This window comes from Hyperolius riggenbachi, chromosome 12, assembly GCF_040937935.1.
Source record: "Hyperolius riggenbachi isolate aHypRig1 chromosome 12, aHypRig1.pri, whole genome shotgun sequence".
In the NCBI taxonomy this organism is placed as follows: Eukaryota; Metazoa; Chordata; class Amphibia; order Anura; family Hyperoliidae; genus Hyperolius; species Hyperolius riggenbachi.
The window spans coordinates 211,535,833-211,562,538 of NC_090657.1; the positions used below are offsets into that span (position 1 = coordinate 211,535,833).

The 26,706-nt window shown below is 45.4% G+C and overlaps 1 protein-coding gene across 2 annotated transcripts in view; it reads left to right on the forward strand.

Annotated features, from left to right (window-relative positions):
• The window catches only part of RPTOR (regulatory associated protein of MTOR complex 1), a 411,258-nt gene that overhangs the window by 326,406 nt on the left and 58,146 nt on the right, over nucleotides 1-26,706 (forward strand). Inside the window, exons 13-20 of one of the 2 annotated variants that reach the window (XM_068263876.1) lie at nucleotides 1,123-1,233; nucleotides 3,829-3,903; nucleotides 6,675-6,776; nucleotides 16,259-16,324; nucleotides 20,442-20,633; nucleotides 20,958-21,098; nucleotides 24,216-24,333; nucleotides 24,419-24,559. In XM_068263876.1, coding sequence (XP_068119977.1) covers nucleotides 1,123-1,233; nucleotides 3,829-3,903; nucleotides 6,675-6,776; nucleotides 16,259-16,324; nucleotides 20,442-20,633; nucleotides 20,958-21,098; nucleotides 24,216-24,333; nucleotides 24,419-24,559 — 946 coding nt within the window. The remainder of the gene's footprint in view (nucleotides 1-1,122; nucleotides 1,234-3,828; nucleotides 3,904-6,674; nucleotides 6,777-16,258; nucleotides 16,325-20,441; nucleotides 20,634-20,957; nucleotides 21,099-24,215; nucleotides 24,334-24,418; nucleotides 24,560-26,706) is intronic. The other variant, XM_068263877.1, reaches the window with a different exon arrangement.

A 26,706-nucleotide genomic window follows, 5' to 3' on the forward strand; every position in this document is an offset into this window, starting at 1 on the left:
ACCCCAGGCATTGCCTAACCCTAAGACCCCACCCCAGGCATTGCCTAACCCTAAGACCCCACCCCAGGCATTGCCTAACCCTAAGAACCCCTTGGTGGTGCTTAACACTAGGATCCCTCCCCCTAGGGGTGCCTAACCCTAAGTCCCTCCAGCTCGCCCAACCCCTCCCCCCCCCCCCTTTTCCCGGTTGTAAAAAAAACCTATAAATACTGGGTGCTGCCCATTTTCCAAATTTCACCTTAGTCGCTGGCTTTGCCGCCTTAACAGAAAAAAACAAAACACAAAAATAATAATCATCAGGCATCATCTGACGCCCAAACTACCTTATTGCTGCCGGTTTTCTGATATTTTCAATGAAAGTCTATGGCAGCACCCGATTTGTCCAAAAGCTGCATGTGCCCAATATAACCCTGATACCCTATTACCTCCATCAACAAAAAGGAAATAGGGAAAGCTTTTTTTACTGGTTACTAGGATTGAACAAACTATCGTTAATTCTTCACAGGGTACATTGTTAGAAGGCTGGCCACGCCTTTCCTTTCCAAACAAGTGAAGGTGCCCATACATTACCAACTTTCCATCAAGCGATTTACTTTGTTTGGCAATAAACGTAAGGTTAGTCGATTGAAAGTCAATCAACAATGTGGTCCACACACGTTGCAAGCGAGATCCTGGCAATTCTCCTTCACTAATCGAGCTGAACGAGGTTATGCTTTAAATCCAAAAACCCATTCTGTGTCCGTCAAAATCATGTGAACGGTAGCAGATTCCTTCACAATCGACTGCCATCTTCCATCATGCCCGAATTGGTTGATTTGACCAGATATCGGCTAATTTTCGTCAATCGGGCAGAGTGGAACATTATTCTCCCCCGCTCCAATAAAATGATCTAATGGTTGAATGGTTACTCTAGCAGGACAATCTAGTAATGTATGGGTACCTATAAGAGGTAGATGGAAGGTGTGGGTATCTCTTGTCCAGAGGTTGAGGGGGCAGAGGGTTTCTGACATCCCAGCAATAAACTGCCGTTTTCCTGATCTCTGCCATCAAAACGCCCGCCTCTTGTTTACCTCCTAGCCTCGTTGGGCAAGCATTGTCTTCATATCTGTTCTCTCTTTGCAGGCCCTGTCGGTGGGCATCTTCCCCTACGTGCTGAAACTACTGCAGAGCTCAGCCCGAGAGCTGCGACCGCTGCTGGTGTTCATTTGGGCCAAAATCCTGGCTGTGGACAGTGTAAGTAGAAGCCCCAACCACAGAACCTCATAATCGTGGGGCAATATTCCCATCCGTCCCCGATACACCAACAACTAACAGACCTGGAAACTGGATAGTAAGCAGGCACCTGGCAATACCATTGATGAGTGTTTAATTTCTTGTAGGGCACTTAAAGGACAACTGTAGCAAGAGGTATGTGGGCAACTGAAGAAAGAGGGATATGGAGGCTGCCATATTTATTTCCTGATCTAATTGGCTGCAGTAGTGTCTGAATCACACCAGAAACAAACTTGCAGCTAATCTTATCAGATCTGACAATCGGGCTGTGGAGTCGGTACAAAAATCATCCAACTCCGACTTCTCAGTCTATGAAACCACTGACTCCAACTCCGACTCCAGGTACCCAAAATGGTTCTGACTCCAACTCCTTAGTCTAATTATTTACCAGGGCTGTGGATTTAGCACAAAAATCATCCGACTCCCGACCAGTGCCTGTTTCCTGCAGTGAACCTGGCGGGGTCTGATCTGTAGACCAATGCCCAGGACTGTGGAGTCTGTACAAAAAATCATGCGACTCCTGACGAGTTTATGAAACCACTGACTTCGACTCCAGTTACCCAAAATGGCTGTGACTCCTTTTTAAGTTTTAACTGTTTTATTGTTTTTGCTCAATGACACATTCATTGAAGTATACCAGAGCTAAAATCTATGAACTATTGGCCCTTTTTATCTCTTTCCTGCTCTCAGAAGCCATTTTCTGCGAGGGAAGTCTTTTACAGTTGGAATTTCTTATCCGTAAGGGTCACATTGTAGTCACTTCCTGTGTGAGTCAGGACTGAATCAGCCACTTACATACCTGATATTTAACTCTTTCAGGCAGAGAAAGAGAAAAAGGAACACCGCATAGATATTTGTGTGCTAGGCACTGTACATACACATATCTATCTCATCATGTCACATGTCACTTCGGGTATCCTTTAGGCCTCTTTCACAAGCGACGTTAGTCGCACGTTAGTCTGCGTTGGAACATTTTCTAACGCACAGCAATACAAAGTGTGTGCGACATTCACAGTGCACACATTGCGTTGTGTGTAACGTGTAGCAATATTTAGAAAGTACTGCATGCTGTGCATTTAGCAATACATTTGCTGCGTTGTGTGTTGCACATGCTCAGTAAGGTTTTTGTTTTTTTGTTTTTTAAATGTAACGCATGCGCCGTTTTCGTTCCATGAGTATGCGACGAAAACGGCGCACCAAGAGACACATAACGATATGCAAAATAACGGCCAATTTTATAACCTACATGCGCTGCGTTAGGGGCACGTTGTGCGACTATAACGTTGCATCAAACACAACGTCCCACTGTGAAAGAGGCCTTAATCTAATACTTACCAGGGTTGTGGATTTGGTACAAAAATCATCTGACTCCAACTCCCGACTCCTCAGTTTATGAAAACGCTGACTCTGACTCCAGGTACCCAAAATTGCTCCAAGTCCTCGACTCCGACTCCACAGCCCTGCTGACAATGTCAGAAACAACGAATCTGCTGCATGCTTGTTCAGGGTCTATGGCTAAAAGTATTAGAGGCAGAGGATCAGCAGGGCTGCCAGGCAACTGGTGTAGCTTAAAAGGAAATAAGTAGGAAATATGGCAGCCTCCACATACCTCTTGTTTCCATTGCCCTTTAATGCTGTTAAATAGGTTTGTCTTTACTGGGTGTTACCAATGGGACTGCTGCTGGAAGAATGGGTGCCAGGCTCAGAAGAATAGCGGGACTGTGTGAATTGGCGGCCGGGCTTAAAGTGGACCTGAACTCTTGCACAGTTCAGGTCTGCTTTAAAGAGGAGTTGTCAGCCATACTATCTCAGAAAAAATAAACATATATAAGTAGATAAATACTTGCACTACTTACATAACATATGTATTGCACTGTCCACGTTTTGATTTTAGTGATTTTTTTTTTTTTTTACAGTAAAAAAAGCAAAAATCCTTCTTAGCATTTCCTGTTTTAAGTGTGGCTATTTTGAAGCCAGCCCTGATGTCATTTCCTTCCTTACTCTCTTCTGCCTGATTTGCCCGCCCTTCACTATTGAAAGTGCATTGTCTCAGCATGAGAAATATTGGCCAATCAGAGAGGAACAGAGGTGTGGGAGGGGAAAACCGGAGGGAAAGAGGCTTCAGCCAATCAGGCTGCATTAGTTAAGTCTGAGGGGAAGTAGAGCAGCAAAAAAGGTCTACCCTGCATGCCTTGCAACTTCCTTTTTGCCTACCAAATTTTGTGTGTACCAAATAAGAGTCAGGTAAACTGGGGAATGATCATTTATCAACAAGAAAAGTAATAGTGATTTTAACTTTTGGATTGCCTGGTTAACAGCCTTATTACTTGTTTACCAGATAAAAATAAAGAATTGATTTTATTCCTGACAGTTACACTTTAAACCCTCATGGATGGTAGTGCTGCCTGCTTACTGTAATAAATTGATCTAATGATCTGTTCAGAGCCCGCTATATGACAGCATATCCCTGCAGTGCCGCCTCCACCCTTCTCGATTTTACTAATGATAACTTGTCCTCTACTAAATCATTATCTCTCCTGTCTCTTTCCACCTTAGTCGTGCCAAGCGGACCTGGTGAAAGATAATGGGCACAAGTATTTCCTGTCCGTCCTGGCAGATCCTTACATGCCGGTAAGTACAGACTGACATTCTGGTAGACCTGTAGCTATAGCCACAGAACAGCGATGGCCAGTAAGATGTTACTAGTTTTGGCTTTCATGCAAATCCTGAGCCGCTTGGGTTTGCTCCAATCACATTAACTTCCTGCAGATTTTGCTTCATATCATTTGCATTACATTTTTTAGAATTATTAGTATCTTGTTGGCATCTTTACAGCATCTGTTATCTTTACAGCAGAATAACTAGTTCTCAATTTACAATTTGTGTGTTTGTTTTTTTGGGGTTTTTTTTTTTTTCAAAAGCTCAGAAATGTTAATTTTTCAGATCTCTTCTCTCCTAAACTGTTGCAGGACTGTAGGCGTGGCCAGGAATCCCCCTTTTCACTTGGTTATTTTCCATCCAATAAATCCTGATTTATTTTCAGTAATAGACTGGTCAGCAGGTGGGTGCAGAGATTGTTATGGCGATTAGACGGTCTGTCAGTTGGGAAATAGACCAAGTAAAGAGGGGGATCTCATATTTACAAATTAAATGATTTTTATGATACACTAAGGATCGTTTTCTGCTGTTATACATGAATTAGAAGCTGCATATGAAGGAGTGTGCATAAAGAAACATATTTTCACCGCAGTGGTCAACGTAAGAAATAAAATCCCCAAGTAGTTAACTAGTGATTGCGTGGTGGTTGTTAGCCATAGCTCCCAACTGTCCCTCTTTCGGAGGGACAGTCCCTTTTTGCGAGCCCTGTCCCTCTTTCCCCCTCATTTGTCCCTCTTTCAGAACTTTGTCCCACTTTCTATATTAATATATATATTTCTATACTAAAAATGTGTGACTCTAAACTTTATTCCCATCCTTTAAATTGATGTATTACTAATTTTAAAATGTTACTATGAAGGAAAATTAATCAGGATAGAAAGGACCAGTGTGGTTTGAATTATAAAACAACATATTTTTCTTATGAAATCTTTATGGTATGTGTGACTAGGGGCGTGGTGGGGGCATGGCCAGGGGTATGGCAGGGGTGTGGCTTAAGTGTCCCTTTTCTCATCTCAAAAAGTTGGGAGGTATGTGTTGGCCATGATAGCAGCCTTATCCAGCATCATTTGTCAAATAACAGTACACTGACCAATGACCTCTCCCCTTAAACTAGTCACATGACAGCATAGTGCTGACTGCTCCCATTACCCAGTCACATGACAGCACAGAACTGATACTCTTTAGCCCCACCCCTCCCATAACACTAATCATGTGACAGCACAGTGTTGTCACTCTTTAATCCATGCCCCTTCCATTATCCTGATCACGTGGCAGCACAGAGTAGTCACTTTTCAGCCCTGGCCCCTCCCTATTACCCTGATCACATGACAACACAGAACAGTTATATTTCTGCCCTAACTCCTCACATTACTCTGACGATTTGACAACTCTGAGCCCTGGCCCCTCCCATAACCCTAATCCCATTACAGCACAGTCACTCTTTACCTAGGGTCTCTCCCATTGCTCTGATCATGTGATAGCACTGAGTCCTGGCCCCTCCCATAACCCTAATCACATGACAGCGCAGAGCAGTCACTTGTTAGCCAGGGCCTCTCCCATTACTCTGACCATGTGACAGCATTCAGCTGTGGCCCCTCCCATTGTCCTAATCACAGAACAGCACAGAAAGTCGCTTGTTAGCCCGGTGTAATGTCTGATTGCGCTGCCCGGAAGCTCCCTTCCATACAGAGTAGCACGCATGCTCAGTGTGAAGGTAATTATGCTGCTGATGGTAAAATAATATCTCCGCTTCCACACATCCTACACTCAGCAAATTTTCAGGGTAGGTAGAGGATCCCCCGGACGACTTATATGCCAAATTGCAGCCCCCGAGCCCCGCTGGTTCAGGAGATAGATTAGAGAAACCTATCTCGGGAACCAGTGGGTTTCGGGGGCTGCAATTTGGCATAGAGGTCGTTCTGGGGGTTCCCTCCCTACCCTTAAATTTGGGGAGTGTAGGATGTGAAGAAGCAGAGATATTTAGTATTTTACCATCAGCATAATTAAATAGGAAATGTGGCCGCACAGTCTCCTACTGCGCATGCGCGGCAGCGCAAATCCAAAGGCAGCGTAATCAGACACAACACCGGGCCTCTCCCATTACTGTGATCATGTGACAGCACTCAGCTGTGGCCCCTCCCATTGCCCTAATCACAGGACAGCACAGAAAGTCGCTTGTTAGCCCGGGCCTCTCCCATTACTCTGACCATGTGACAGCACTTGGCCCTGGCCCCTCCCATAACCCTAATCACATGACAGTTTTCAGCCCCGCCGATTACTCTAAGATCAGTGTGGCGCTACGGATTGTATCTGACATCATTGCAGCTCCACAGCCTAGATGCGGCCGCGATGTTCCTTATCAATCGAGCCGCTGATTGATAAGATCCGACAGGACGGATCTCCTCACCGCCGATTCCCTGCTCGTTCCCCGCGAGGGGACAATGGCAGGGAATCGAGCGGAAGATAAGCGGGGACGAACGGGGAATCGAATCCAGCGGCGAGCGGGGACGCGGAAGAGGCGCGCTACAACATCTCCCTATGTAGATGGGGCTTAAAACATGTACCGTACTTCCTACATATAGAAAGCAGTGTGACATGTACAGTATATGCAGGATGTATAGCAAATGTGTAACGATGTATAACTCTTCTGTAACTGTTCCTCAGCAGTGCTCACTATCTCATGTCTCTCCTACAGTCTAGGGCCAGTTTTCTTTTTATTTTTTTACTGATCTTTTTTTCTTTAGGGGGGCAGCCTGATTGCCTACCAGTATGTATTTGGGTTGTGGGAGGAAAAGAATGACCTGACTGCTGATAATTTCCCCAGAAGACAAACTAAAAATAACTCGGTAAACCTGCATTGAATATCTCTATCATAAATATCCTTGTTTGTTATTTCTTGTGAAATTCTTCTTTAAAGCAAACCAGGTTGTCTTTCAAGCACACTTGAAGTGAGAGTGATATAAGGCTGCCATATTTATTTCCTTTTAAACAATGCACATTGCCTGGCTGTCCTGCTGATCTTCTGCCTCTAATACGTTCAGCCATAGAACCTGAACAAGCGTGCATCAGATCAGGGGTTTCTGACTGAAGTCTGACAAGATTAGGTGCATGCTTGTTTCAGGTGTGTGATTGAAACACTACTGCAGCCACAGAGATCCGCAGGATGCCAGGCAACTGGTATTGTTTAAAAGGAGGTAAATATGACAGCCACCATATCTTCCTCACTTCAAGTGTGCTTTAACATATATTTCCAAAACAAATGTGACACTTGTGTAGTAAAAGATCCTTTTACCCCAGAATGTTTTCACTATCACTATGCCTAGGAGCACTGTGTTACTTGACGTATAGGCTTGTTGTCCTATGAGAAGGGATTTAAAAATACTGTAAAGCTGGCCACTAATGGTCCAATTTCTAGTGAAAAATCGTTCGAGCGATCAGAAATTCTGATCGGATTGATTGTAAATAATCTCCATTGGTGGACACAATCAATTATGAAGGAGTGAAAAAAATGTCGCCCGAATGAATTTTTGTCGAACGAAAATTTGGATTTTCTTGGTGGTCGTGATAGATAGGAAGCAATGATTGATTAGTTGATGGTGTAGTGAACGATTTTTCGTCCGATCAGAATTTCTGATCGCTCGAACGATTTTTCGCTAGAAATTGGATCGTTAGTGGCCAGCTTAAGCAGGATGTAGCTCCTATCACCTGATCAGCTAGTTGCTAAACAGGAAGTAGCTCCTATCACCTGATCAGCTAGATGCTAAACAGGAAGTAGCTCCTATCACCTGATCAGCTACTCACTAAACAGGAAGTAGCTCCTATCACCTGATTAATTAGTTGCTAAACAGGAAGTAGCTCCTATCACCAGATCAGTTAGTTGCTAAACAGGAAGTAGCTCCTATCACCTGATCAGCTACTCACTAAACAGGAAATAGCTCCTATCACCTGATCAGCTAGTTGCTAAACAGGAAGTAGCTCCTACCACCTTATCAGCTACTCACTTAATCGGAAGTAGCTCCTATCATCTGCTTAGCTAGTTGCTAAACAGCAAGTATCACCTACCACCTGATAGGCTAGTTGCTAAACAGGAAGTAGCTCCTATCACCTGATAAGCAGCTGGCTAGAGTACTACTAGGTGCGGCCTTTGGGGTATACTTTTAAGTTCAGGTAATCATGAAAGTGGGGTAGGGCCGTATTCTTACATTGACTTAACAATAGCAGCAAGGGTAACTGTGTGGCTGTAAATGGGGTTATGGGCAAGGTAGGAGGCCCACCTACGCTGTGATCAGTAAATATACAGTAGTGTCCAGTAATTCTTCCCTGTGTCATCTGCAACCATGGCAGCAGTTTGGAGTACTGTTGCCACAGTTGCAAAGAGCAGCATTTTCAGCTTTCTGTCAGTCCTGAAGACTTGTACTATGGCAATTTTATAAATAAAGCAGAACTTTTCCCTTACTTAACGGTTTGCTTTAAAGAGAATGTATAATCTATAATATATATGTTTTTATGTTAAGTACTAAAAAATATATGAAATCTATAAATTCTTTCCAAAAGCGTTTTAACTCCGATTAAATTTGGAGAAGGAGAATCGTAATCTGAAAAGCATCATTTTCCTTCTTTCCTCCGGACATCCGTTTCCTGTGTGGCAGTCAATGACTTGCTAATGATTCTGAGTTGATGCAAGTTTCTGCACCTTGGAAAAGGACCAATCAAATGCAGTTTCTGATCTCTCTGGTCCAGTTCCAAGCAAAATAAATTGGCAGATAATTAGTATTAGCTTTGAATGACTAGTATCTCATGGTCTTCCTTTATGCACTACAGAGCTGCCATATTTGTTGTCTTAGCAGCGTCCAGAGAGTGCTTCCTGCCATTCTCTCCGCCTCTAAACACTCCCACAAGATCTCAGGCACCAGTGCAGACCAGGCCTGGGCAAAAATTCACTTTCTCATCTGCAGGAGTGGGAGAGTTGATAGGACAGTAGGGCTCGTTTCCACTATAGCGAATCCGCATGCGGGCACTGCATGCGGATTCGCTTACTTAATGTTAGTGGATGGGGCTGTTTCCACGTGTGCGGCGGCGGCGTTTTTCGGTGCGGGGAAAATCTGCACGACAGGGTCGTGCAGATTCGCGTGCGGCAGGAATGCGGGCGAATCGCCGCTAATGTATTTAATAGGGAAATCGCATGCGGCTTTGTCATGCGGATTTCCCCGCGATTTCGCATGCGATTTCGCATGAAAGCCAATGGAACTTAACACAGGCAGTGACATGGTTAAATTTGCATGGCTCCTTGCCATGCGAAATCGCGGGGAAATCCGCATGGAGAAACGCAGCCGCATGCGATTTCTTCAGCGGTAGAATCCAGGCGATTCCGCACCGCTACAGTGGAAACAAGAACATTTAATCAATTAATTGCCATAAACTTAAAGGACACCCGAGGTGAGAGTGACATGGAGGCTGCCATATTCATTTCCTTGTAAACAATGCCAGTTGCCTGACAGACCTGTTGATTTTTTTGGCATACATAGCATCTGAGTCAAAACCCCGGAGCAGGCATATGGCTAATCCAGTAAAACCTGAGTTGACTCAGAGTACCTGATCTGCACATGCTTGTTCAAGGTCTATGGCTATGGCTAAAATTATTAGGGACACAGGATCAAGAGGACTGCCACGCAACTGGTATTGTTTAAAGAGACACTGAAGCGAAATTTTTTTTTGATATAATGAATTAGTTGTGTAGTACGGATAATTACTAGAACATTAGTAGCAAAGAGAATATTCTCATATTTTTATTTTCAGTTATATAGTATATCATTCTCAAATATTTGCAGTTTACACACTACTCAGCATTCTACATGATTTTGCAGAGCAGGGCAGTGAACCTGTCCTCTGCAGAGAAAAAGAAAATACAATGACTGACAGTTGAGATAACAAGCTTTAGAAGACAGAGCTCTTTGCGACTTTGAAAGTCGTGGAGCTCAATGGCTCTTTTGCATAGATAACTGGAGTTTCTTAACTCTTCCTGTACTGGAAACCATATTAGACTCATGTCTCTGCTCCTGATGTTTTATTTCTTAGCTGTACTACACATACAACTCATTATATCAGAAAAAAAAAATTCCGCTTCAGTGTCTCTTTAAAAGGAAATAAATATGGCAGCCTCCATATCCCTCTCACCTCGGGATTCCTTTAAAGGAATACTGTAGGGGGATGGTCGGGAGAAAATTAGTTGAACTTACCCGCTGCTTTTGATGGTCCCCCGCAGACATCCTGTGCCTGCGCAGTCACTCACCGATGCTCTGGCCCCACCTCCGGTTCACTTCTGGAATTTCAGACTTTAAAGTCTGAAAACCACTGCGCCTGCGTTGCCGTGTCACTGGGCCTGTGTAGTACGCTCCTGGAGACATAAGCGGGAGCGAGGACACGGCAACGCAGGCGCAGTGGTTTTCAGACTTCAAAGTCGGAGATTCCAGAAGTGAACCGGAGGCGGGGCCAGAGCATCGGTGAGTGGCTGCGCGGGCACAGGATGTCTGCAGGGGACCATTAGAAGCCCCGGGTAAGTTCAACTCCTTTCCCCCCGACTCCCCTACAGTATTTAAAGGGGAACTTCAGCCTAAACAAACATACTGTCATTAAAGTTAACCTCCGGACTAAAAATCGACTCAGCAGCACTGAAAATGCTTGGTGTTTCTTTAACAGTTTCACAGCATCAGAACTTTGTTTCTCTTATACAAGCCTCATTTTTAGCTGCACAGAAGAAAATTGCCCGGGCATTTTTCCCCTGATGCTGTGCAAAGCATGATGGGATTTCTGATGATGTTGTTCTCCTTCTGCTGTTTTGGTGGAATTTTTTTTTTTTTTATTTTTTTTTTTTTTACATTTTTAATTTGACAGTTTAAGCCTAGCGTGTGCAGCTGGGAGGGGTAATCAGGACACAGGACAGTTAGAACTGTGTCTCCTGCTCCTTGTCACCTCCTTTCAACCAAAAAGATGGCTGCCCCCATGACAAAGATGGCAGCCCCCATGAATCACAAACATTTACCTGTTCTTTTAAAACAGGGTGGGTAAGATATCATATTACCTATCTATTCTAATTAACATAACTAATGTAACTTGATGACAGTATGTTTGTTTAGGCTGAAGTTCCCCTTTAAGTTACATTAGTTATGTTAATGCAAATAGATAGGTATTATAATCTCTTACCCACCCGGTTTTAAAAGAACAGGCAAATGTTTGATTTCATGAGGGCAGCCATCTTTTTGGTTGAAAGGAGGTGACAGGGAGCATGAGACACAGTTCCAACTGTCCTGTGTGCTGATCACCCCTCCCAGTTTCTAGGCAAAGTGAATAACAACATAGGAAATCCCATCATGCTCTGCACAGCATCAGGGAAAAAAAGCCCGGGCAGTTTTCTTTGATGGGAGGAGCTAAGATAAAAATGCAGCTAAAAATGATGCTTAGGAATGAAAAACAAAGTTCTGATGCTGTGAAACTGTTAAAGAAACACCAAGCCTTTTCAGTGCTGCTGAGTAGATTTTTAGTCCGGAGGTTCACTTTAACTTCTGTCAAGTTATTTATTGTTGGTTGACAATCCTAATTGGCTTTTCACCTGCCCACTTCTGTAGAACAGAAATGTACGCAGAATACAGAATTTTGAGTACATGGCGTCTCTGCGCCAGTCCGAATGATGGCTCTCCATGCTGACGCTAAACTCTGCGGTGGTGTTAAATGCTATCCCCCTTCCGAGTTGTCGCAACTTGGAGGTAAATTAAATTCGGGGTCTGGCAGCCGCTAAAGCCCCGAATTACACTTACGCGGGGCATGCAGCGTAGCAATGCGCCCCCGAAGTAACCTCATTCACGGAATTTTGGCTAATCTCTAAAGGTGGCCATTACCAATACAATTTGCCGAAAGATTACATACGAACGATTCTTCTTATGAGCAATCGGAAATGATCGTTTGGGACCACTAATGGACTAAAATCTCCTAACCAAGCCGATCAGATTAATGAAATCAATCTGACTTTTGGTCAAATTTTCATACAGGAAGAGGCGAGCTTTGCTGTGATGGTCAAAATAATTAATCAGGGATATACCAAAGACACGGAAGATCAAAAATTGAAAAATTACTTTTTCTTTTTTATTTGCAAAAAGGTGCAGAAATATGTACACAAATTCTTTAATCACGTAAAAAAGTGCATATAATTGATTGAAAAAAAGGCAACAACATCGATTTGTTTCGGGTTGGTAACCCTTCTTCAGGCCTTTAAAGAGACACTGAAGCGAAAAAAAAAATATGATATAGTGAATTGGTTGTGTACTATGAATAATTACTAGAAGATTAGCAGCAAAGAAAATATTCTCATTTTTATTTTCAGGTATATAGTGTTTTTTCTAACATTGCATTATCCTATAATATGTGCAGATTACACAACACTCAGCATTCAAAATGAGTTTTTCAGAGCAGTCTGTGCACTAATGACCTCTCCTCTGGCAGAGGAAAAGTAAACAGTTCACTTACAGTTGAGATAATAAAAGTCAGATAACAGCCCTCTCCAGGACTAACTTAGTCAGAGAGCTTAATAGCATTTTTTGCATAGAGATAACAACTGGAGTTTCTCAACTCTTCCTGTACTGGAAACAATTAGTCTGATGTATCTGATCTTAATGTTTTATTTCTTAGCTGTACTACACATGCAAATCATAATATCATCATTTTTTTTTTCGCTTCAGTGTCTCTTTAAATATATAGTGAACATCTGCACAGTTGGAATACAAGGTAGAAACTCATCTGGTCAAATATGAAGCCAGGGCAGACCACCACAAGATCAAACAAAGAGCCGCATGGAGACCGGACATCCAAACAGGGTGGATGTCCGGTCTCCATGCGGCTCTTTGTTTGATCTTGTGGTGGTCTGCCCTGGCTTTATATTTGACCAGATGAGTTTCTACCTTGTATTCCAACTGTGCAGATGTTCACTAAATATTTAAAGGCCTGAAGAAGGGTTACCAACCCGAAACAAATCGATGTTGTTGCCTTTTTTTCAATCAATTATATGCACTTTTTTACGTGATTAAAGATTTTGTGTACATATTTCTGCACCTTTTTGCAAATAAAAAAGAAAAAGTAATTTTTCAATTTTTGATCTTCCGTGTCTTTGGTATATCCCTGATTAATTATTTTGACTTTGAGCTTGGTGTTTGTGGTGCACCTGCAGGGATTTTTGTATATTTTGCTTCTCCCAAATACACTAACTACTTGCTGTGATGGTCCCTCCTATCACCCACCCATTCCCTCCTCTTCTCTGCCCCATTCACTCCCCTAAGGAGGCAGAGAAGTGGATAATAGGAGGGAACATTGCTGCAAACCCGCCTCTTCCTGTTAAAAAAAAAAGTGTGTGATAACGGGGGCCAGAAGGAAGGAGGAGAGAACAAACAACGCACAGATTTGTGGGGACCCAGCATGAACATACCTCTGTGCTTACCTTACCTAGCTCTGCCTCAGGTCAGGTGTACTTTAAGGGGAACCTGAAGTAAAAGATATATGGAGGCTGCCATATTGATGCCCTATTAAACCATGCAAGTTGCCTGGCAGTCCAGAGGCTAATTCTAGGGTCAGTAGTGTCTGAATCACACACCTGAAACAAGCATGCAGCTAATCTTCACAGATTTTTGTCAGGAACATCTGATCTGCATGCTTGTACAGGGTTTATGGCTAAATATATTAGAGGCAAAAGATCAGCAGGACACTAGGATGACGGTGAAAAAATGTCACCCTCCATATCCCTTTCACTTTAGATTCCTTGAAATGCTGGCCACACATGGCAATCTAACAGGCAACTTTTGAGAAATGTAGCAGGGGAGAAAGCTTAATAAGCATCACTCGTATTTCAGAAAAACAATTAATTTTGCTTTTGATTAATTATGTTGGTGGAAAGCACATTTGGATGTACCATGTTGCAGTTTCAATTTCGTAATTTTTTTTGTTAGTGATTGAAAATTGTTAAATAAAAACTGAGTTTTGTAGGATTTTTCACTCTGAGGGCTCATTTCCACAGGCAGTTGAACTGTGCGTTCAGCAAGCAGTTACCAGGCAGCAGTGAGCAGTTACAAGACAGAAGCAAGCAGTTGTGAAAGTTTGAGAGACTTTTCACTGCCTATCAACTGCACGTGGACATGAGGTCTTAGGGCATGAGACCTTAGGGCCCTTTCACGCAAGCAGTTGCTAGACAGTAAAAACACTGTCAAACTCTGGCAACTGCTTGCTGCTGCCGCCTGGCAACTGCACTGCTTGCTGCTGCCTGGCAACTGCTTGGTAACTGCTCACTTAGTGTGCAGTTTAGCTGCCTGTGGAAAAAGAGTCCTTACGGCTGTGCGTTCATCAAGCAGTTACCAGGCAACAGCAAGCAGTTGTGAGAGTTTGAGAGGCATTTCACTGCCTGTCAACTGCCTGTGGAAAAGGCGCCGCATTCTAGCAAATGTTTAACAATTTTCATTCAGTGTGGTCATTTGTTTTATCTCAATGGAAAGTGGTGCGTGTAGCAATATCATCGCTTTCCATTAGTACAACAATTAAAAGGGTAATAAAATCCATTGCTACTCTTGTGCCCACTAGGGGAGGTCAGTGAGAAGCTCATTAATGCTGGGAACAAACGTTTCGTTTTTGCGGCAGAATCATTGATAGATGCCTTCGATAGATAAAATTCCGCCATGTCCGATTCTCCCCTCGATTCTTTTCTGCTGAATGGAAAAAAGATAAGAAAAACTAGCGGAAGATAAGAGAATCAAGCAGAGAATTGAATGGTTAATAGATCGCGCTGAGAATTGACCGCAAAAAACGTATCGTGTTGCCTTAGGCCTTTTTTCCACGGACTGTTGATGGGCAGTGATATGCCTCTCAAAACTCTCACAACTGCTTGCTGTTGCCTGACAACTGCTCACTGCTTCCTGGCAACTGCTCACTGCTTCCTGGCAACTGCTTACTGAGCCCACAGTTCAACTGCCCGTCGATTCTCCTGATACACGGCACAAAGATTTTCAATCGATTTTACCATGAAATCTCTTGAAAATCTAAGGCCTCTTTTCCACGGACACTTGATAGGCAGTGAAATGCCTCTCAAACGCTCACAACTGCTCACTGCTGCCTGGCAACTGCTTGCTGAAGTGCTGCACGGTTTAGTGCAACGCTAGGGGCCATCAATCTAACGCCGCATCCGACCGACTAAAGCGTGTGCACGCACGCACACACACACACACACACACACACACCTATCTACCTACCTACCTACATATAAATTGTTTTCACTATCTACATTATACTTTTGTCGCGGAAGCAACAATCCATTGGTTTCTAGCATTACACAAGAGTTAACACCAAACATTATTTTAAGATGAGGATATTGTGGCGTTTTTGTGCATGAAAAACACAGTCATTTAACTACGTTTCTGACTGACTGACAGGAGGGCCACAATTTGCTGCCGGTGTTGTGTCTGATTGCGCTGCCTGTTAATTTGCGCTGCCCCGCATGCGCAGTAGGAGACTGTGCGGCCACATTTCCTATTTAATTATGCTGCTGGTGGTAAAATACTAAATATATCCGCTTCCACACATCCTACACATCCCAAATTTTCAGGGTAGGGAGGGAACCCCTCGAACTACCTCTATGCCAAATTGTAGCCCCCAAGACCCGCTGGTTCCCGAGATAGATTTCTCTAATCCATCTTCTGAGCCAGCGGGGCTCTGGGGCTGCAATTTGGCATAGAGGTAGTTCGGGGGGTCTCCTCCCTACCCTGAAAATTTGGGGAGTGTAGGATGTGTGGAAGCGGAGATATTTATTATTTTACCACCAGCAGCATAATTAACTTCACACTGAGCATGCGTGTGCTACTCAGTGTGGAAGGGAGCTTCCGGGCAGCGCAATCAGACATTACATCGGTCATTGATTGATTAGGTGTTCAAGATGGGGCCTGCCATGTGCAGCTAATTGCCCCTGGATAGGATGAGAGTTTCAAGGCGGTCTTAACCGCCAAAAGGACAGTTGCCATGGTTGCGAAGACTGGCAGTTTAAGCATACTGCCAGTTTTGGAAATTTCTAGGTAGCTGTAATTTTAAAATAGAAAGACATATGTCCTGTCTAGTCAGTTCCAAAAATAATTGTGCAGTCTCTGACTTTGAAGGGGAAAACAGAGAAAAATATATATATGACAGTACTATTATAGTACTTTCTGCTTTGCCCCTCCCCCATCTTCCCTGACCTCCCCCCACTTTTAACTTTGTGTTTGAGCGATTCTGGGCATCTGTATTAATGCGGAGAGTTGTGTTTGTGTTGCAGGCGGAGCATCGCACAATGACGGCCTTCATCCTGGCGGTCATCGTCAACAACTACACCACTGGACAGGTGAGTTGTGCTGTCACTGGCATGCTTCATAATGGGAAGTCCTCTCCTGGCAATCCACCGGCATGCTTCGCGGTTGGAAGTCCTCTCCCAGCGAGTCCAAAAGCATTCTGCCGGCTTTCTTGGGGGGGGGGAATCCTCTCCTTGCACGCCACGAGCAATTCGCCGACATGCTTCGCGGGGGACATCCTCTCCCAGCGAGCCGCAAGCATTCCGCCGGCATTCTTCAGGAGAAGGGGGGGTTGAGTCCACTCCTAGCGAGCCATGAGCAATCCGCCGGCATTCTTCAGGAGAAGGGGGGGTTGAGTCCACTCCTAGCGAGCCATGAGCAATCCGCCGGCATTCTTCAGGAGAAGGGGGGGTTGAGTCCACTCCTAGCGAGCCATGAGCAATCCGCCGGCATTCTTCAGGAGAAGGGGGGGGTTGAGTCCACTCCTAGCGAGCCATGAGCAATCCGCCGGCATTCTTCAGGAGAAGGGGGGGGTTGAGTCCACTCCTAGCGAGCCATGAGCAATCCGCCGGCATTCTTCAGGAGAAGGGGGGGGTTGAGTCCACTCCTAGCGAGCCATGAGCAATCCGCCGGCATTCTTCAGGAGAAGGGGGGGGTTGAGTCCACTCCTAGCGAGCCATGAGCAATCCGCCGGCATTCTTCAGGAGAAGGGGGGGGTTGAGTCCACTCCTAGCGAGCCATGAGCAATCCGCCGGCATTCTTCAGGAGAAGGGGGGGGTTGAGTCCACTCCTAGCGAGCCATGAGCAATCCGCCGGCATTCTTCAGGAGAAGGGGGGGGGGGGTTGAGTCCACTGCTAGCGAGCCATGAGCAATCTGCCGGCATGCTTCAATGGGGAACGTCCTTTCCTAGTGAGCCACAAGCATTTCGCCAGCAGGCTTCAAGGGCTGAAATGTAGATAAACACTAAGAACAATTCGTTTTATCCAGCGGTATTTCCATAATGCAACTTATAACAGCCAAGTGAAGCATAAAATATTTACTGTTCACACAAAAAAACCACAAAAAAATCAGAGATGGTTACATGGCCCTCAATGCAATCAGATGTAACAGATTACATTCTCCATTGCACTCCTAGCTGATTGCCATCTACCTTAGATTGGTTATTCTAATTATTATTAGTTCTGGATAAACCCGGCTATTACTGTAGCAATCAACTATGGGTGGCTACGTAGTGACTCTCTTCCATTCCCACTGCAATGGCCTCTTACTCCTCTCTAGGATTGTTGTTTGCTGACGCTGATATTTCCTATAAACTTACATGATTTGTAATGTGAGTGAGTAAATGAGTCCGCTTTATGCAGTAAGTTCTCTCATTATTATTGTTCCTTATTTAGCATGTTCTGATGTGATAGCTGTTTTCTATGACTGAGGTCTAAAATGAGCCAAGTAAGAAATACTAATTTTACTTGGACTGTTTTTGCTCACAATGTCTGGCTGCATGCACTGATGATGCTGGGATTCCTACTGTTACGCATCGTTAGTGTCACTTTAACTGGCAAAAACCCTTCCTATTGAGCATCCTTAGTGTCACCCTTACTGTAGTGATTCTGTCGTAGAGCATTATTAGTGTCCCTCTTACTGTTGGGAATCAGTCATACAGAGCATTATTAGTGTCACTCTTACTGTTGGGAATCAGTCATACAGAGCATTATTAGTGTCACTCTTACTGCAGGGAATCCGTCAAAAAGCATTGGTAATGTCGCTCTTACTGCTGGGATTCTATCATACAGAGCTTATTAGTTTCACTCTTACTGTAGGAATTCATCATACACAGAATTATAAGTGTCACGCTTACTGTGGGGATTCCTTCATATAGACCAGTATTAATGCCATTCATACTGCAAGAAATCCGTCATTGAGCATTATTCGTGTCACTCTTACTGTAGGGAATCCATCATAAAGCATTATTTGTGTCACTCTTACTGCTGGGAATTCTTTATATAGAGCACTGTTCATGGCACTATTATTGCCAGGAGTGCGTAATATAGTGCATTATCAGTGTCATTCTTACTCCTTGGAATCTTTCATACAGACCATTATTAGTGTCACTCTTACTGCTGGGAATCCTCTATGTTGCGCATTACTATTGTCACTCTTACTGCTGTGGGAATCCTCCATGTTGCGCATTACTAGTGTCACTCTTACTGCTGAGAATCCTCATTGTGGCACATTTAGTGTCACTCGTACTGCTGGGAATCCTTCAGAAAGTGCATTATCATTGTCACTCTTACTGCTGAGAATCCTCATTGTGGCACATTTAGTGTCACTCGTACTGCTGGGAATCCGTTTATATAGTGAATTAGCAGTGTCACTCTTACTGCTGGGAATCCTCATTGTGGCACATTTAGTGTCACTCGTACTGCTGGGAATCCTTTATATAATGAATTAGCAGTGTCACTCTTACTGCTGGGAATCCTTCATACAGAGGATTGGTAGTGTCGCTCTTGCGCCTGATTGTCCATTACACAAAATCATTTTATTGTCTTACTGATAGGACTTTGGCAGAAGAGCATTGCTAGTATCACTCTGAGGCAGGGAACACACTTGACTTTCAGTTTTCCGCGCGTGTTTTTCTGCATACTTTTTCTGCACACTAAGTGTGTTTCCATGCAGGAAACCGCACGCGTTTTTTCACAGCAGCTGATGTAATTGATAGAGAAAACTGCCAAAATGTGCTGAGTCATCATGCAGAATGTCAGTTTTTTTTTCTGCACGCGAACAACTCAGTAAGTGTGTACTAGCACATTGATTATCATGAGTTCTCAGTTTTTCTGTGCAGAAAACGCGCACGAAAACAGCCAAGTGTGTTCCCTGCCTGAGGGCTTCTTCACACTATGAGCGCTTTTGGATTTTTTTAAGCACTGGCGATTTATAAAAGTGCCTGTACAATGCTTTCCTATGTGCGTGTTCTCACATGAGCGATGAGGTTTCTTTCCAATCGCAAACGCGGCTCCTGCACCATTTCCTGAGCGCTTGCACTTCAATGCAAGGTATAGGAAAACCGCTAAGGAAATAACATTAAAGTGGACCTGAACAGAAAGAAAACGTAGAGAAATGCTCCCTGTATGTATTTAGAGAGTTTAGCCTGTGTAATTCGTCCTTATTTGTGTCAAATCACTAGTTGTAATTTGATCTCTCCCCTGTGTCACATGACTGCCTATAGCAGATAAGCCCATTTGAAAGCACAGGCTGTAAACAGTATGTCTGCTTCCATGTAACAGGAAGTATAAACTGTGCGTATTTATTGTAGGATTTGGTTCAGTTGTAACAAAGAAATGTTTTTTGTTTAAAGGTTATTATGCTGTGGTGTATATTTTAGAGCAGAGAGGAGTTCAGAGTTCAGGTCCACCCTCCCGGCGGTCTATTAAAAACCGCCAGGGGGCAGCGCAGCAGTTTTTTTGTTGTTTTTTTTTTTAAATCATGTAGCGAGGGCTCGCTACATGACAGCCGCTGTGCAGTGGCATCCCCCCACCCTCCGGCGATCAAGCCCGTTCGGAAATCCTGTTCTGGACGGAATTTCCATTAGGGCTTCCTCGTCGCCATGGCGACGGGCGGGATGACGTCATCGACGTCGTGACGTCAAAGGGAGTCCCGATCCACCCCTCAGCACTGCCTGGCACTGATTGGCCAGGCAGCGCATGGGGTCGGGGGTGGGGGGGGCGGCGCGGCGAATCGACGGGTAGCGGTGGCGATCGGAGTGCACACGCAGGTAGCAAAGTGCTAGCTGCGTGTAGCAAAAACAAAAATTGTGCAAATCGGCTCAGCAGGGCCTGAGAAATCCTCCTGCGCGGCTTACCCCGTACTACGGGGTTACCACCAGGAAGGTTAAAAAGATTCAGTTCCAGGTCAAACTGTTCACTTCCTGATTGACTGGGGGAGGGGGGGGGGGAATGCTAATCGCCACACAAAAAACGTACAAAAGTGCTTAATAAAATCGCTAATTGTTCTAAAATCGCCTGCAGAATCGCTTTGAAAAGTGCTCAGTGCGAGAGATTGTGCTGGCGATTTATAATGTGAGCTAGGCCTTATCTGCTGAGAGCCCTTCCCCCACAGGAGATTTTCAGTGTCCCTTTTAATGACTGGGGTCCGTATTGCTTTTTGTTTTCCAGGAAGCCTGTCTGCAGGGTAACCTGATTGCCATCTGCCTGGAACAGCTGAACGACCCCCACCCGCTCCTCCGCCAGTGGGTGGCCATCTGCCTGGGCCGCATCTGGCAGAACTTCGACGCTGCGCGCTGGTGTGGCGTGCGTGACAGCGCCCACGAGAAGCTATACAGCCTGTTATCTGATCCCATTCCAGAGGTAAGCTCCTCCCCCTCTTCTGGCTCTACAGGGAAAGTAAAGCAGGGAGGCCGTCCAATGAGACGATGAGATTTATAAATAGAATTTATTAGCTGTATTGCGTCAGCGAGATGGTAATTAATCCAAAATTATGCAGATTTCATGCAGCTTAACAATGGACCAAACCATCATTTTTTATTCCATTTATGGGCCTGATCGATTTCTTCTGATCACGGAATTGGAATGTCGATCGATCATTAATATGAAATACCAGATTTGGTTGGCGTAACCTCCAATGTCTACCTGTATAGAAATGACAATAAACCTGCATCCCTCTACCATCAGGTGCGCACCGCGGCGGTGTTCGCCCTCGGAACATTTGTGGGGAATTCAGGGGAGAGGACGGATCATTCCACCACTATCGACCACAACGTGGCCATGATGCTGGCGCAGCTCATCAACGATGGTAGCGCCATGGTGCGCAAGGTGAGAGACTCTCATTGGTCTAGGGCATCATTTGATTTACATTTATGAATTCTACTGTTACTAGCCATTGTGTTTTTATCATGTCACTGTGTCATGTGTTGTATGTAGGTTAAAGTGGATACGAGATGAAAAACTAAGTATAACAAGTTACTTGTCTATATATCTTATCTAAAGTTTAGATAGTTTAATCAGCAAATCTAGCTGCAAACCGCTTCAACATTATATGATTATTTATTCCTGTGATACAATCAGAGCGGCCATGTTCTGTTTGTCACATTACGCACAGGCAAGATGATCTGTACCTCCAGCCCTCAATCTGTGAAAACGTCACTCCCCTCTCCTCCTCTCTCCTCCCCTCTCCACCCCCCTGCCTCTGAAATCTCTGGCTGGTAATGCCTCCTTCAGGAAAAGCCTCCTCCTCCCCAGACTGAGCACTTGCTACATGGGACTCGGAGTGCCTAGGCGCTGGAGGAGCTGTGGGCGAGGCTTGTTTAGTTTATAGGGAATTAGGATATTAATAGTTGATGTGCATGCAATAGACGACTAAACCCGCCAGTGCATGCGCAGTAGCTACTGCACATGCGCGGGCTTGCGGGGCCATTGTGCGCACATCAGCCAGGAAGAGGAGCTCCCTGATGTCAGAACCGAGGGAAGCCTCATTAGGATCCTGAGGCTTCCCTCTCTACATGGTAATCCTAGGATTAAACTTTCCAATCCATTTCCGATACCCCTCCCACAGTGTGATGTCATGACCATGGTCCTGGCAGTTTCATGTCTGTAAACCTATTTGCATTTTGGGAAATCACTGCCAAACATTATCTCCCTCTATGCATAGAACTCTCAGACATCACCTGCCAGTAGTAAAGATGTCACCACCAGTGATGTCAGAATGTAAATCAGGGAGAGGAAAGATTTTACAATGGGCAAACATTGACTAAATACTGTAATCTATAAAATAATATTGTAATAAAATAAGTAATTTTATTCATTGTGTTACTTTCATCACCGTTCTGCTTTAAGTATATGTAGTTCTTACTGATTTCTTTATAAGAGTTGCTGGGCTATTCAGAAGCAGGCAGAATGCTGGTCAAACTAATTGGAGAGATTAAGACAAGGAGTAGAAGGATATAAAGAGATAGTGAAGAGAGAACAGGAGAAAAGTGGGACTAAAGAAGGGGGGGGGGGATGTCAGAAAGAGAGGGATGGCGAATTGAGAAGTATGGATGGCGGAGAGAGGATGAGGGAGGAAGTAATGAGAGACAAATGAAGGGTTTGATTGTGCCGAGAACAGACAAGATGGAGAAGAGAGGAGGAAGTGCTGGAGAGGATAGGAGGAGTGAGGGATGGAGAAGAGAGGAAGCGGTAGGGATAGAGAAGAAAGGAGGAGTTAGTGATGGGGAGGAGGGTAGGGATAGAGAAGAAAAGAGGAGTTAGTGATGGGGAGGAGGTAGAGATGGAGAAGAGAGGAGGTGGTTGTGATGGAAAAAAGAGGACATGGCGTGGATAGAGAAGAAAGGAGAAAGTAGGGGTGGAGAAGAGAGGACAAGGTAGGGATGGAGAAGAGAGGAAGAGGTAGGGACAGAGGAGTGAGGGATGGAGAAGAGAAGTGGAGTTAATGATGGAAAAGAGAGGACTTAGTAGGGATGGAGAAGATAGGAATGGGTAGGGGTGGGGAAGAGAGGAGGAGTGAGGGACGGGGGAGAGAGGAGGAGTGAGGGACAGAGAAGAGGAGGAGTGAGGGACGGAGAAGTGGAGGAGTGAGGGACGGAGAAGAGGAGGAGTGAGGGACGGAGCAGAGGAGGAGTGAGGGACGGAGCAGAGGAGGAGTGAGGGACGGAGCAGAGGAGGAGTGAGGGACGGAGCAGAGGAGGAGTGAGGGACGGAGCAGAGGAGGAGTGAGGGACGGAGCAGAGGAGGAGTGAGGGACGGAGCAGAGGAGGAGTGAGGGACGGAGCAGAGGAGGAGTGAGGGACGGAGCAGAGGAGGAGTGAGGGACGGAGCAGAGGAGGAGTGAGGGACGGAGCAGAGGAGGAGTGAGGGACGGAGCAGAGGAGGAGTGAGGGACGGAGCAGAGGAGGAGTGAGGGACGGAGCAGAGGAGGAGTGAGGGACGGAGCAGAGGAGGAGTGAGGGACGGAGCAGAGGAGGAGTGAGGGACGGAGCAGAGGAGGAGTGAGGGACGGAGCAGAGGAGGAGTGAGGGACGGAGCAGAGGAGGAGTGAGGGACGGAGCAGAGGAGGAGTGAGGGACGGAGCAGAGGAGGAGTGAGGGACGGAGAAGAGAAGAGGAGTGGAGTGAGGGACGGAGAAGAGAAGAGGAGTGGAGTGAGGGACGGAGAAGAGAAGAGGAGTGGAGTGAGGGACGGAGAAGAGAAGAGGAGAGGAGTGAGGGACGGAGAAGAGAAGAGGAGAGGAGTGAGGGACGGAAAAGACAAGACAAGAGGAGAGGAGTGAGGGACGGAGAAGACAAGAGGAGGAGTGAGGGACGGAGAAGAGAGGAAAAACAATATCAAACAACGAAAAAGTGACCATGCACAGGAGGCCGACTCAATCACTAAGGGAGTGCAACCAGCCGAATGTAAACACAGTCCAACGTGTAAAGAAGAAAGAGAGAAGGGCCTTGCACATCCCTGTATAAAACTTGGCATTTATTGGAAAAAGTTAAAAGGCATACATTACAATACCACAAACTGGCAGAGAGAGGTACAGGCGAATGGGGAGGTCGACAGCCGTTTCGCGCCGTCACATTCTGTGGCGCTTCGTCAGGTACAGGGATGTGCAAGGCCCTTCTCTCTTTCTTCTTTACACGTTGGACGGAGGGAGTAGTGAGGGACGGAGAAGAGAGGAGGAGTAAAGGGTGGAGAAGATAGGAGGAGGTGGGGATGGAGAACATAGACAGATGGATGGGCGTGGCTGGAGATCAGAGACTGAGGGATAGGGTGAGAGAAGAGAAATCGGTTGGTTGGTTGATGGATGGATGGTGGCAAAGACTGAAAAATGGGTGGATGGAGAGAGATAGAACGAATGAAAAATGGTAATGGAACAGACAGTCCTTAATTCACTTCTATGTAAATGAGATGCTGTATTTGATATGTGTTTCTTATTCTATGTCCCTTTAGGAATTGGTGGTGGCTCTCAGTCACCTGGTTGTCCAGTACGAGAGTAATTTTTGCACGGTGGCTCTGCAGTTTATGGAGGAAGAGAAGAACTATCACCTGCCCTCTCCGGCCTCCACAGGTAGGTACATCTACTGAAGACTCATCACTTTGCCAGGTATCTCCTGCTGGTGTTGCACATTGTTAACCTTTTCCTGACATTCCAGAGGCCGGCAACCTGACTCCAGTACGAGAAGCTCCCAGCACCCCTCGCCTGCGATCTGTGAGCTCTTATGGGAATATCCGAGCAGTCACCACCCCACGAAACCTGAACAAGTCTCTGCAGAACCTTAGCCTGACTGAAGAGGGTAAGAGAGACTCTGAAATTATTTTCATACCTCCTTAAAGGGGAGCTCAATCCAAAACGTACATAGAAATTACTCTTGGAGCTTGTTTATCGCTGGGTTATACATCTTGCAGCCTTTCCTGGTAGGATTAGCCACCAAAGGTCCTAGCCTTGTCCTTGTTCCTTGGGATTTGTCATGCTTCCACCCATCCTGGAGCACTTCCACTCCCTTTCGAGCATTCAAGTTATTTTAAAATTTAGAAAATACAGCTGAGGGAGCCAAGACTGAAGTGCAGCGTTGGGAGGTTCCATCACACCATCAATGTTCCAAAGACATAGAGGAATCCAGCGGGGGGGGGGGGGGGGGGGTGAAGCTTCGTTATTCAATGCAGCAGGTGTGCAAGGACCTCACCGGGGCCCCAAGAAATAGAAGAATCCGGCAGGAGAAGCCACTGGTAATGAGTGCAACAGGTGGGCAGAGCCAGGAGATCTGAAACACGTCCAGATTTAGAGCAGGGGGCGGTCAATGTTGGTACAGGCTTATGCAAAATTATGCAGCTTGAAAATTGGCCGACTTCCATCTTGGATTCTATTGGTCCATTTTCAAGCTGTATAAACTTGCATTATTCTGCCTAAACTTAGAAGTAACTCCATTGGCCATCCCTACCTTAAACTCCACCCCCCAGCCAGTGCCACAACCAAGGTCACTCCTCCTTTAGGCTGATAAACCGGAAGGAGAAAAGAAAAACTCAAGTGAGCAAAGATCTTACCACCAGAGACCCCAAGAGGTTACCCCCCAAAATATAAATATTGAATGAAGAATGAATTAAGGTGCTAATACATCAGATGATGTATGGGCAGATCGACCTAGAGACAAATCTCTCTCTGATGGAATTTGATTGGAATGAGACCTGTTGTCAGCCATACAGGCCGATTCCCGATTCTTGTCACGCTGAAATCCATCCAGAATCGGCCTTGTGACCCCGTCAGTGTGTTCCTTCCCCTGGTGCCCAGCATTATACATTACCTATCTGCGTACGCCACTGGCTCTGTCCATAGACCTGCCCCTTGTGGTTAGTGGTGCACTGTGCATGCGGTGGGGGGGCGCATTGAACATTAGGGGGGGCAGTGTCAGGGGTTTCGTCTATTGCCCCGATACCACTTGCCATACCACCCGATCGGCCATGACAGCCTGACATCTTGCAGCATGTTCGATCAACATGTTTGGCCCGAAATCTGTTGCACCATCGATTGGGCATGCAATTGGCACTCAAGTCTCTAGATGTATGGGTGTCTTTAGTGAATGTCCTTGCAGCATATTCAGTGTGTCACTAGGCCAGGCAGTGGATCTGTATTTATCGCTGTGGAACGCTTGCTGGCGCAGCCCACCCACGATGAAATATTCAGCTGCACAAAAGCATTCGCTCTATCGAGCTTCAACGATTGAGCCCCCAGTTTATACAGGTTTTATTTTTCACTGAATACATCAGTTGTGTTGCGATGTTGGCAGCAGAGAAAGCTCAGCTTATGACTCCTCCTGTGTTCTAGAGAGAATATTGTGCTGAGCGAGGAGAGAGATGTAGGTCGAAGAGGAACAAAAAGCGTGTCATGACAACCAGGGTCGGGAAGACATGCGTGACAAGGACCAGCTTTATAAACTGCTGTTTCATGCCTTTGTCCCGACGCTATGGAACAGTGTTTCTGTCACCGAGAGCTCTTAATAGCTACAATGCTTGACACTGCAAATGCTGCGAGCACCGGGCTTCAAACTCGCTGAACCCCATGCTCCACTGCCGACTTTCAATGCCAACGCCGATTGGATGATAAAACTGATGGAAAAATACAAGTTTGCGAATAGCTTATGATCCACGGTTTATCATCTTAAAAAGCCTGTGGTGAGCTTTAGGGCTCGTTTCCACTATTACGGTGCGGAATCGCCTGGATTCCACCGCTGATTAAATCGCATGCGGATGCGATTCCCCATGCGGTTTTTGCCGCGAATTCGCATAGGTGAGGGTTTATGCGATTTTAACCATGTCACTGCCTGTGTGAATTTACATTGGTACCTATGCGAATTTGTATGCGAATTCCCGGCAAAAAACGCATGGGGAAGACGCATGCGATTTTCCTGTTAAATGCATTGTGTGCGATTCGCCTGCATTCCACAAG